Source organism: Podarcis bocagei (genome assembly GCF_964188305.1).
Source record: "Podarcis bocagei genome assembly, chromosome: 10".
Taxonomy (NCBI): Eukaryota; Metazoa; Chordata; class Lepidosauria; order Squamata; family Lacertidae; genus Podarcis; species Podarcis bocagei.
Genome location: NC_138135.1, coordinates 13,566,586 through 13,579,470, shown reverse-complemented (window position 1 = coordinate 13,579,470; position 12,885 = coordinate 13,566,586). Strand labels below are relative to the sequence as shown.

The following is a 12,885-nucleotide window of genomic DNA, read 5'->3' as shown; positions in this document are numbered from 1 at the left end:
TTGGGATTGTAGGGGGGTGCAGCATCCGGAGGTGCCACTATGGTTTGGCTACTGGATGGTGTCTGTAATTTATCTGTGGAGAGGGTCTGGGTTTGGGTCTGGTGTGGTTGATTGGAGATGGCGTTCTGTGTGCCTCTGGTTCTGGTGTCGTTTTTTGTGGGGAGGGCTAATTTCCAGATGTCTGGCAGGCGGGACGTGTCGTCACGCTTGTTCATGTTGTGAGGGTGTTTCTCTATCTCGATGGCTTCCATGATTATTCTCTTGTGGTGATGTTCCATGTTAAAGAGCAATTTAGAATATCACTCAAGAAATCACTCAAGATATCCCTCAAGTAATTAATGAACAAAAGAAGAAAAGGCACAATAACCTGGGAACTTCCTCTCTGCCCAGAACGTTGGAGGCTATACACCACACCCCCTCAACAGTATTTATAGGAACTCAAACACTGAGATCCTGCTCTGTTCTAGTAACAAGAAGCCGAAAGCACCAGCCTGAAGATGACGAGTGAGACCTCGTCGAAACGTCGCCTAGACACCCCAACTCTTACACGGGAAGATACCCGAAGACACCAAAACCTGCATATATATATATATATATATATATATATATATATATATATATATGTGTGTGTGTGTGTGTGTGTGTGTGTGTGTGTGTGTGTGTGTATATACACACACCAAAGCAGCTCCATCTGTGATCTGTGAACACGACAGGCCTGGCTGCGTCCATGACTTGGCAAGCATGAAAGGTCATCAATGAGGTCATGCAGGTGTGAGGATGGGTGCAACTTAAGTTGTGAGCTGCAACCCGATAGCCCAAACTCGAGACAGCATATGACAGGAGGCGCCCAACCCAAAATAGACGTGGCGAGCTGAGGAGTGCAAAAAAGAAAAGAGAAAAAAAAGGACAGGGTGAAAGCTCCTACCAGTTGTCGAAGAATCTAGCTGAGTGGAAACCTATTGCCTCACCCCCAAATATGTGGAGCTGTGCATTTAGACCAGTCTTTCCCCCAGACTTTCTACCCCCAGGAAGCACTTTACATGCTGAGGAAAAAGCCAATGCACTCCAGACCTGCTCTGTGTTGCAAAGGATTCTGGGATACGTACAGGTTCCCCCAGTATCACTGATTCCTTCTTCCAAGTCTGCCTCCAATCTGCTTTCTATTGGTGTCCACACATCAGTATCCACGCATCCAAGGACTCAGTGTCCAGTCCTTGATAATCTTATACAGTGGTACCTCGGGTTAAGAACTTAATTCGTTCTGGAGGTCCGTTCTTAACCTGAAACTGTTTTTAACCTGAGGTACCACTTTAGCTAATGGGGCCTCCTGTTGCCGCCGCGCTGCCAGAGCACGATTTCTGTTCTTATCCTGAAGCAAAGTTCTTAACCTGAAGCACAATCTCCGGATTAGCAGAGTCTGTAACCTGAAGTGTCTGTAACCTGAGGTACCACTGTACAGTGGTACCTCAGGTTAAATACGCTTCAGGTTACATACTCTTCAGATTACAGACTCCGCTAACCCAGAAATAGTATCTCAGGTTAAGAACTTTGCTTCAGGATGAGAACAGAAATCGCGCGGCAGCAGCAGGAGGCCCCATTAGCTACAGTTGTGTCTCAGGTTAAGAACAGTTTCAGGTTAAGAATGGACCTCCAGAATGAATGGACCTCCAGACCTTCAGGTCTGTAACCTGAAGCATCTGTAACCCGAAGTACCACTGTACAAAGATGAGAGCCATTGCTGCTGCTCCCCATTTTGGCTCCTGGCCTCGCCCACCACTGGGATGCATATTCTCCAGAAGGCAAGCTGAATAAGGGCTCCCTCTTTTCCAAACAGTCGCCACAGACAACACCAGCAAAAGGGAATTATGTATGCAGCTCAGATTGCTTGCAATTACTCACAACCGTCACATTCTCCTCTCCTGCCCCCTCCTCAGAGTGTATTAAAACAGGAGGGAAAGTATTTTCACAAAGGTTAACTAGAAACATTTATGTGTCTTCTAGAGCCGTTATTGCCGTAACGTAGCTTCGCTTGCACCCCTCTTCACTCCTCCTTGTGAAAGAGGGAAAACTATTACTAATGCCGCCATTATTTTGCTCTATTACTTTTCTATGGCGCACGGCAAAGAAAGCAATTTTAAAGAACACGCGCCGCACTTATCATAATCAGGCTTTCCTTATAGCATTTTCCAACAAGGCGGAACTCTCCTGGGAGTCGCGAGGGGAGAAATAAGAAATTCCGTTATGGCTTCGGCTCCCGGGGCTGAGCTGGAAGCGTCAGGAGTCGACGCCGGTCTCTCCACCAATTGGCCAACGAGAGAATCGTGGGGGGCTTGGGCCCTGCGCTTGGTTGCCGCGAATCAAGCATCTCGCTTTGGGGAAGAGGGCAGAGTTATCAACAGCTATCAGTCATGCTAGCTAAATGGAACATCCCTGCTCAGAGGCAGTATACCTCGGACTGCCGGAGGACAAACAAAAGGGGATGGCTGATGTCTCTGTGTTTACAGAGTCAGGTGAATAATGCAGATGGAGAAAAATAAACACATCACTGAGGAAAACTGAATAAAAGCAGCACATAATGCAAGGAGACGCGGGTGGCGCTGTGGGTTAAACCACAGAGCCTAGGACTTGTTGATCAGAAGGTCGGCGGTTCAAATCCCCGTGACAGGGTGAGCTCCCGTTGCTCGGTCCCTGCTCCTGCCAACCTAGCAATTCGAAAGCACCTCAAAGTGCAAGTAGATAAATAGGTACCACTCCGGCGGGAAGGTAAATTTCTGTGCGCTGCTCTGGTTCGCGAGAAGCGGCTTAGTCATGCTGGCCACATGACCCGGAAGCTGTACGCTGCTTCCCTCGGCCAGTAAAGCGAGATGAGCGCCGCAACCCCAGAGTCGGCCACAACTGGACCTAATGGTCAGGGGTCCCTTTACCTTTAATGCAAGGAGAAACAAACAAAGGGGGTTTGTCTTATTTTCAGGCCTTGCTCGTGGCAGGAAGGTATCCAAAAATGAGACATACCAGGGCAGGGGGGAACTCTCTCAGAACTACGCAGGCAATCAGAGCACATGTTACCTCACCAAGGATAATACCGTTCTGGGCGGGTGCTAGGAGGCACATCCACACACTCTCTCTTGGTTGGTTGACTAAACAGAATTAACCCTTGGGTTGCTAACTGAATGATCCCTGCTGCTGCACTTCCAACACTCTGCTTCTAGCCTGGCCACCCACCAGAAAAGGAATAACACACTAAGTAGACACTTAGCCTGCAGCAACGACGTCCTTCCCATCTGCCAAGCACATTTGGGGGAAACGCTGTGCTTGTGAAGCTCTGAAGGTTCAAATACGTGGTCCCCATTCAAAAAGAAAGGACGGAGAGAAACCACCCATAAGAACACAAGGGCCCTGCTCCATCAAACCAAAGAGCCATCCAGTGCTGTGCTGCAAAACCAGTGGCCCCCCAGATGTCATTGGAGGGCCTCAGGTTACCCATCAATACAACCCTCTAGATCAGCAGTTTTCAACCTGTGGGTCCCCAGATGTTGTTGGACTACAACTCCCATAATTCCTAGCCAGAATGACCAGTGGTCAGGGATGATGGGAGTTGTAGTCCAACAACATCTGGGGACCCACAAGTTGAAAACCGCTGCTCTAGATGCTGTGTCTATTCTGCCCCAGCTTACCCCACCTCCATATTCTTCACTTCCTTTGTTTTTCCCATCCCAGGCTGTCTTATAGCTCCATGGGTGGGGAACCTGAGATCTTCCAGATGTTGCTGATTTCCAGCTCCCATCACCCCTGACCATTGGTCATGCTGGCTGGGGCAGACAAGAGTAGGAAATCAGAAACATCTGGAAGGCTGCAGGTCCCACCATCTGTGACTAGTATTTCCACGCGTTCCCATTTTGACTCTTCAAGGAAGCCAATAGTTGAGGTCCATGATTTCCAGATGCTGTTGTGTCCAGCAACCGACAGTCACAGATATGCTGTCTTTGAACATGGAGGTTCCATCGCGGCTCTTAGCCAGAGCCTCCACTATGCCTGAAGAAGCCACAGAGAAGAATGGAAGTATAAGCACACATTCGTTTTTGGGAAGGGGAAGAAGAAGAAGAAGAAGAAGGAGGAGGAAGAGGAGGAGGAGGAGGAGGAGGAGGAGGAGGAGGAGGAGGAGGAGGAGGAGGAGGAGAAGCAGCAGCAAAAAATCCAGCGGATGCTGGAACTGCTGCAACACAAACCCTGGAGGGACCCAAAAGAGAGCAGGTGGCCAGACGTGAGGCAGATGTTACTTGCGGATGGCCGGGAAAGGCTGACATTTGGGCTGGGTTGTCTCAAGAGGATGCAGAGAAGTATTTGGGAGTGGGAGAAAAACAAAGCTCCATTGTAAGGGGGGAAATCATTTCAGGGTGAAAGTGCTGACTTCCCTCCATCCTAGTATGGAGGAGAAAAATGCCGTTTGCAGCAGATGTTTCCACTTGGATTTGTCAGAGTTTCACCCAAGCTTTGGCCGCAACATGAGTGAGATTGTGCAAGCTCAAACCACAGAGCCCTTTTCAGACGAAGAAGCACAAATGGACGAGTGTGTGCATGGATGCAACATCAGGCCACGTGATTGGAAGACAGGATGAAACATCTTGATTGGCTAGCTCAAGAAACTGTGCCAAGTGTCCCCAAATCAAACAGCTGAACCTGAGGATGTAGAGAGTGCAATTCTCAGGACAGGATAGGCCCAGGACTTATGCTCTTTCGTGCATCATCAGGATTAGAAAGGATCTGCTGGATCAGAGTGAAAGTTTGTCTAGGCCAGCTCTGGGAAGCCCCCAAGCAGGGCATAAGAACAATAGCCCACTTCTATCCTTGCTCGCCCCTGCCCTCAGCATATTCATATTCCACTTAGTCATTGCCCCCAAAAGAGGAAACACACCAACACACACAAAAGAGTAAATATTCGCTTAAAATTTGCACGTGCTAATTTATATGTACAGTGGCACCTTGTTTTGCGACCGGGATCCATTCTGGAGCCACGGTCACTAGGCAAAAAGGACGCAGGGCAAAGCGCCATTTCTGCGCATGCACGAAGCATGATTTAGCGCTTCTGCACATGCGCAAGCCGCAAACCCGGAAGTAACCCATTCTGGTACTTCTGGGTTTGCCACGGACGTTCGCCAGAATAGAAACTAGACGAGGCGGACATTTGCTAAGGTATTACTGTACAACTGTAAAAAGTTTTTTTAAAAATTACTATAAACGCAACACAGCTCTCTGTTGCAGGGAAGGCTGTGACAAGGTCTCTGCTCTGCTCACTGCTGATGTGTAACTTCAAGGCCATCTCTGCTCTCCTTTCTGATGGTTCTTATTTTTAAACTTGTTTCGGACAGCACTGACCTTCACACGGGGCTCCTTCAAATAAAGGGCAGTTCTTTGTGTGGAAGCGGGACACATGACCACCCTGATGAACCTGCTCCTGAACATGGAGGCTCTATTTAGTGATTAGGATTAATGCAATCTTTGCAAAAGAAAACCCAACAAGGTTGCAGATACCTTTCTAGCCCCAAATGACAGTGAACCGGGGATGTACAACAAAAAAAGGAAAGGAAAGAAGAGATTTTGCAAGCCTGCTCTGCCTCATATTAAAGCCCTAAATGACCTCGGTTCAGTATATCTGAAGGAGCGTCTCCACCCCCATTGTTCTACCTGGACACTGAGGTCCAGCGCTGAGGGCCTTCTGGCGGTTCCCTCACTGCAAGAAGCCAAGTTACAGGGAACCAGGCAGAGGGCCTTCTCGGTAGTGGCGCCCTCCCTGTGGAATACCCTCCCGTCAGATGTCAAAGAGAAAAACAACTACCAGACTTTTAGAAGACATCTGAAGGCAGCCCTGTTTAGGGAAGCCTTTAATGTTTGATGTATTACAGTATTTTAATATTTTTTGGGAAGTCGCCCAGAGTGGCTGGGGAAGCCCAGCCAGATGGCGGGGTATAAATAATACATTATTATTATTATTATTATTATTATTATTATTATTATTATTATTATTATCATCATCATCATCATCATCATCATCATCATCATCATATTGGAACCAATAACCCTGCAGCTATTCCAGGAAAAGTGTGCCGCAGTTTTGAGATGGGTGTTTCACAAGCGTTCCTCCGTTTTGCTAAACATGACGACTCATAACGAGATGTTATCTAGTTCTAACAAAAGAGGCAGTTTAATGACCTTCCTCTCCCCACCCAAACTGCATGGGTGCTTCTATCAAGGGAAACAACCTCTCCCCTCTTAAAGGCACAAACTCTTCTCAGTGACTGGAAACCCTTTGGTTTCAAATTTGGGCACCTTCAGGGTTTCAACCTTCCCATCTTCTTCCCAAACAGTGTGTGGCTCAGTAGGCAAGAGCGCCAAACTCTCAATCACAGGGTTGTGTGTTCGAGTCCCGTGTTGGGCAAAACATCCCTGCACTGCAGGCGGTTGGACTAGATGACCCTTGTGGTCCCTTCCAACTGGTTCTAAGGGGTGTGATGCACCCAGATTATGAACGAAACTGTGTGCATTTCAGAACGCACAGCTTGGGAGTGCTAGAAAGCTCATAGAGAAACAAACAAACCAGAAATCCCCATCGCTTTTTTTTAAAGGCTGATAAAGCAACTCTCAGCAAAATCCGTCAGCTTGTTCTGAGAAGCTGCGCCCACAAGTAAGTCAGTTACAGCTGTAATTAAGTTACAGTAGCTAGATTAGCTCTTACAGAGTTAACACATGGTTGGGTGGTGGAGAAATTGTGCCAACCTCATGCATTTGTGATCTTCTCATTTCTACTATCTTGCAAAAGTGACTTGCGTCCAGCTCTGGAGACTTAACAAAGTTGTGGCATTGGGTATTTCTAACCCACCCACCTTGAGTTTCATAAGCTAGAAGTATAGGTATGTTTCTGAGTTACTGTCAAAGAGGTGAGGGTGAGGCCGTCCTCCCTAAAGGGCCTTCTCAGTAGTGGCACCCAGCCTGTGGAACACCCTCCCATCAGATGTCAAGGAAATAAACATCTATCAGACTTTTAGAAGACATCTGAAGGCAGCCCTGTTTAAGGAAGCTTTTAATGTCTGATGTGTAATATTTTTAATGTCTGATTGTGCTTTTAATATTCTGTTGGGAGCTGCCCAGAGTGGTTGGGGAAACCCAGCCAGATGGGTGGGGTATAAATAATAAATTATTATTATTATTTTTACTACTACTAAAGAGCCAGAAGAAGCTGCACAAAGCTGCACAAGAACTGTGAGTTCATCTGAGCACTTAGAGCACTATGCTGCCACTTTAAACAGTCGTGGCTTCCCCCAAGGAATTCTGGGAGCTGTAGTTTAAATGTGCTAAGACCCCCTTCCCCTCATTGAGCTACAATTCCCAGAGTAGTTTCACAATCAATGCCACTTAACAGGGAACTCTGGGAATTGTAGCTCAGGGGAGGGAACAGGGAGTCACCTAGCAACCCTAAGTACCTTTAATAAACTACAGCTCCCAGAATTCTTTGGGGGAAGCCAATACTGTTTAAAGTTGGGCATCACAGTGCTTCAAATGTGTGATGTGAATATGACCCAAGCTTGCGTGGACAGAGTGGACCTTCATCCTGAAGTTCTGAGTTTGGATCCTTGACTCCAGCAGACACCAAGGAGATTGGATGCAGAGCTGACAAAAAGCCAATCTCAAGGGCACCTATTTTAAAGTAATGTAGCCGCTGCAAATACTGTGAGGCAGTGGTGGACAGATTTCAGGCTTGCAGGATATGCTTTAGTTTTTGCTAGATCCACCAACTTTTGCAGCCAGGTGCAAAATTCATACATTTAGAATTAAACAGTTCTGAGACCAGGAAATTTGAGTACCAGAACTGAACGGTGCTTACAGACCTTCCTCACAAAAATCTACTCCTGGTTACTCAACACACCAACACACACACAGCTTTCTTCAGTTCAGAAGCATAATTTAGGGCGGCGGAGGCAGAAGGTTGTGTGAATTGTGCTGCTTCAATTGTTCAAGAACCGAGAGTCAGAAATCCTTGACTATCCACTGCAAATCTCCCAGAGATCCCAATCTACCCACTGAAGGCAAAGAGTTCTTTAACAACAGTTATTATTTAGAGCACATTGTCAGCGTGTATTTTCCACACAAACAACTAGACAGGTCCCTGCCCTAAGGAGCTTACAGGGAAGGAATCAGGAAGGAAGTGGAGAGAAAAAACAAAATGGCCACAGATCAATTTGGACCGGTGAGAAGGATCCCTTCCTGACTGAAAACATGGCAATCATCCAAATCCCAAGCAAAATCCTGAAATTTTCAGTCAAAAAATGCTATTTGGGGATGCAACACTACGATATACATAATCCCACCTGTGGTTTCTTCTCCCTCCTGTTAGCAGGGTCCAAGCAGGGGGGGGGGGTCACTGTCTGTCCAGCAGTGATAGGACACAGCTCCCCAAAGCCCTGGCCAGCAGGGCTGAAGATCAGAGAGGATGTGAATGATAGTCCAGAAACATCTGGAAGACTGCAGGTCCCCTCCTGCTCTGAATCTTATTTTTCCTGAAACAAGTGTTCTGAATACTTGGAAAACTTTCCTCACCCAAAGAGGACATGTTAAAAGACACACAGAGAGAAAAGTACAAGCCTCTAACAAACCACAAAGAGAGGCACTGTGGGGTTTTTTTTTTGAAAAAGAAAGCAAAAGATGTCCAAGCAAGCTCTTCACCTGGGCTTTGTGTAGATAAAAACCCTCTTCTTTGTGGCTATTTCAAACTCTCCCTGCGGATTGTGTAAGGGCACAAGGCCTTTCCTGTTCAAGCGAACCCCTTGGTCTCCCTCGTACGCAGCCCTGTTCCTTCGCTGTCCTCATTCCCTAACAATAGCCAAGTTTTCAAAAGGAACATTTTTTAATTTTATTTCTGCAAAGCGCCACCTGCCCTCGATTCCCCCCAGAAAGGTCATCCAAGCATCTCAACATCCTTCAGGTCCTACGGTTTAACCTTCTTTCAGGACAAGGTAGAGGAAGAAAAAAACCATTTTAAAAAGAATACCTCAACATGGCTCCATGCAGATCTTCACCAGTTCCTGCTTCTCAACTGGTCGAGCAGTTTTTGCACCAGAGACCTCGAGCCTTCGCTCTGCAGCTTCCTTTGTGGTTTGGCAATATGCGAAGACATCCGTTCGCCAGCAAAACTTCCCCCACCTCTCTCTCTCTCTCTCTCTCTCTCTCCCTCTCCCTCTCTCTCTCTCTCACACACACACACACATTTCTGCACCAAGCAAAGGCCTTGGTGTTTCAGCACTCTAGAAACACTTTTAAGAGCAGAGGGGAACTATCTCAAAGTTTATTAGAGAGACGCGCAGCAACATTTCAGTTAAAAATATATATCCATTTGCTGCTCCAGAAGTGTTGGGTTGAGTTTATATCAACCACAATCAGATGAACACCATTTCTTATGGACACGAAAGTCGATGGTCAATGCAAGATTTCTTCTGTTCACAGACCACCAAGTTAAGTTGTGAGTGGATGAACAGTGGAGTAGTTTGTGTGTCTCTCTGCGTGTTTTCCAGCTAACAATATCAGAGAAACCCATGCTTAAGGTTGCCATATTTCAAAAAGTGAAAATCCAGACACAAAAGTTGTTGAGTAAGAAGTTTCTGAGCTATCTTTTTAGGAAATTTGCCAAAAAACAACAACACTTTCAACTTTGGGTTCCCTATGCCTGAGTTTTCCAGGACATTTTTACTGATTTTCAGAAATTCTGCCCAGATGCTATTTTCGACGGACAAATTCCAGATATGTCCGGGAAATTCTTTACCCATGTTCAAGTCCCTACTCAGCCATGAAGTCCACACTCTCAAGCCTAACCTACTTCACAGGTTTTCACGGTTGAGAGACATGTTAGATTTGGTTCACGTTTAAAGGTGAGCATACAAAATTTGCACTTTCTGGAGCAAAACACAAAGGGTTATGCAGTGATCCTTCAAAATCCACCCTTCTCTGAATTTTGCAATGCAGCTGTCCAGCCAAATACTGTGTACTTTTCTTTACGAAAACATATATCCCAATGCATGCATTAGTGAAACAAGCACACAAAAATTGCATTATATGGGGAATATACACTTTGCCCTACTGTGTGTATATTAGGGAGAAATTTGACTGTGTCTCAATTTGAAATTTCTGTAAACCAAATGTGTGGTGGATAATGTGCAGAAGTATGGTTTTCGTAAGTGAGAATCAGGAAGAGTGAGTTTGTGTGTGCTTAACCCTTTCCCTGCCTCTTGATTCTCATCTGAGAATCCCCTTTGGTCATTTTAAACCATTTTTTAAACCCCTACCCTCCAGTAGTTAAGAACCCAAGACTGAAAACAAGTCTGATCTGACATGGAAGCAGGGTTGGGGAGGGAACAGATTGGCCTTATGATTTTTTTTTACCAGGGAGAACTGATAGGTTTGAAAAGGGTTAAGCTAGGAGTGGAAGTGAAATTCAGCTTGGTTCACAGTTTCCAGAAAAATAAATAAGCAAGCCAAAACACAACCATCCTTCAAAATTTGCACTTCTCTGAATGTTGTGATGCAGTTCTCCAACAAAATAATGTTTACTAAAATGTGCTAAATATTGGAAACTGTGCCTAAAATGTATATATTAGAGAATGTAATATTTAAAAATGCATTATGGTAGAGAAAATTGCATACAAAAAAACATAGCTTAGGAGAAATGATCATGAATTTTCATCAAGACTTGAAAAAATGGGGGAAACTGATGGAGAAATGTGGGGAACTAAATAAGACTTTGGGGGGGGGGAAGTTTATTATTTTCTTTCCATTCTTAAGTTCAGTTTTCCATGTTTAGCCACCAATTTCTTTCTTTTCCTTCCTTCCTTCCTTCTTTTTTTTAAAAAAGTTCTTATGAAAATTTGTTAGCACTTTCAAAAAACTAAAATTGACAGATCTCTCCATCCCTAATGACTGAACACACTGAAAAAGACCAAAAGCTCCTCGTCTCATATTTTGTTGCTATTCATTTATTTTCCCTTTCCTTCTTCAGGAATGTAAATAGTAGAAAGCTGTACACTTCCTGCCTACAGATTCTTCTAAACAAGTGTCCCCTCTGCATTTACTCCGCAAACCCAGCAGTAGCTATGCACATTTGCTGATATAACATGCAGTTGCATCCCTTGGATCTGGGCTTTATTCCAGGGCAGATGGCATGGATATAATGAAGGCCTAAGTAGCGCTGACACCATGCAGGTTGGTGGCAGCACCATCCACTTAATTTTGCTGGTGATAGGTGGGCACAGCAGCAGCAACAGCAACAATGCTACCTGAGCCAGGAAGCACTCCTGCCTTGCTCAGACCCCACCTGGGGGTATTGTGTCCAGTTCTGGGTGGGCACCACAATTTAAGAAGGATACTGACAAGCTGGAAGGTGTGCAGAGGAGGGCAACCAAGATGATCAAGGGTCTGGAAGCCATGCCTTATGAGGAACAGTTGAGGGAGTTGGCTACGCTTAGAAGAAGAAGAATTTGGATTTGATATCCCGCTTTATCACTACCCGAAGGAGTCCCAAAGCAGCTAACATTCTCCTTTCCCTTCCTCCCCCACAACAACACTCTGTGAGGTGAGTGGGGCTGAGAGACTTCAGAGAAGTGTGACTGGCCCAAGGTCACCCAGCAGCTGCATGTGGAGGAACGGAGACGCGAACCCGGTTCCCCAGATTACGAGTCCACTGCTCTTAACCACTACACCACACTGGTTAGCCTGGGAAAGAAGAGACTGAGAGGAGCTGCATCAATAGGGCTGCATCAATAGGAGTATAGCATCTAGATCAAGGGAAGTAATAGTGCCACTGTATTCTGCTCTGGTCAGACCTCACCTCACCTGGAGTACTGTGTCCAGTTCTGGGCACCACAGTTCAAGAAGGACACTGACAAACTGGAACGTGTCCAGAGGAGGGCAACCAAAATGGTCAAAGGCCTGGAAACGATGCCTTATGAGGAACGGCTAAGGGAGCTGGGCATCTTTAGCCTGGAGAAGAGGAGGTTAAGGGGTGATATGATAGCCATGTTCAAATATATAAAAGGATGTCACATAGAGGAGGGAGAAAGGTTGTTTTCTGCTGCTCCAGAGAAGCGGACACGGAGCAATGGATCCAAACTACAAGAAAGAAGATTCCACCTAAACATTAGGAAGAACTTCCTGACAGTAAGAGCTGTTCGACAGTGGAATTTGCTGCCAAGGAGTGTGGTGGAGTCTCCTTCTTTGGAGGTCTTTAAGCAGAGGCTTGACAACCATATGTCAGGAGTGCTCTGATGGTGTTTCCTGCTTGGCAGGGGGTTGGACTCGATGGCCCTTGTGGTCTCTTCCAACTCTATGATTCTATGATTCTATGAGATATGATAGCCATCTTCAAATATCCCAAGAGTTGTCACACGGAAGATGGAGCAAACTCGTTTTCTCCTGCTCTGGAGGGTAGGACTCGAACCAATGGCTTCAAGTTACAAGACAGGAGATTCTGACACAACATCAGGAATAAAAGCAATTTGACAGTGGAACGGTCTCCCTCGGGAGTTTGTGGACTCTCCTTCCTTGTAGGTCTTTAAGCAGAGGTTGAAGGCCATCTGTCAGGGATGCTTTAGCTGAGATTCCTGCATTGCAGGGGGTTGGACTTGATGACCCTCAGGGTCCCTTCCAACTTTACAGTTCTATGATTCTATGAATCATGCATATCATTGTATAAAAATGTGTGTGTGTTAATATTCTTATAAACTTATGCTGATGAAATATAGTACAGCACATATACAGTCATACCTCGGGTCACAGCCGCTTCAGATTGCATTTTTTCGGGTTACAGACCGCCGAAACCCAGAAGTACTGGAATGGGTTGCTTCCAGG

The 12,885-nt window shown here is 45.9% G+C and overlaps 1 protein-coding gene across 30 annotated transcripts in view; it reads right to left on the bottom strand.

Annotated features, from left to right (window-relative positions):
* Window positions 1-12,885, bottom strand: part of CELF2 (CUGBP Elav-like family member 2) — a 552,082-nt gene that overhangs the window by 270,118 nt on the left and 269,079 nt on the right. The window contains exon 1 of one of the 30 annotated variants that reach the window (XM_081210102.1): window positions 9,041-9,194. The exons of the other annotated variants lie outside the window; for them this stretch is intronic. Coding sequence (XP_081066228.1) covers window positions 9,041-9,048 — 8 coding nt within the window. The 5' untranslated portion in view covers window positions 9,049-9,194. Of the gene's footprint in view, window positions 1-9,040; window positions 9,195-12,885 lie in introns of those variants that run through there. 30 annotated transcript variants of the gene reach the window in all.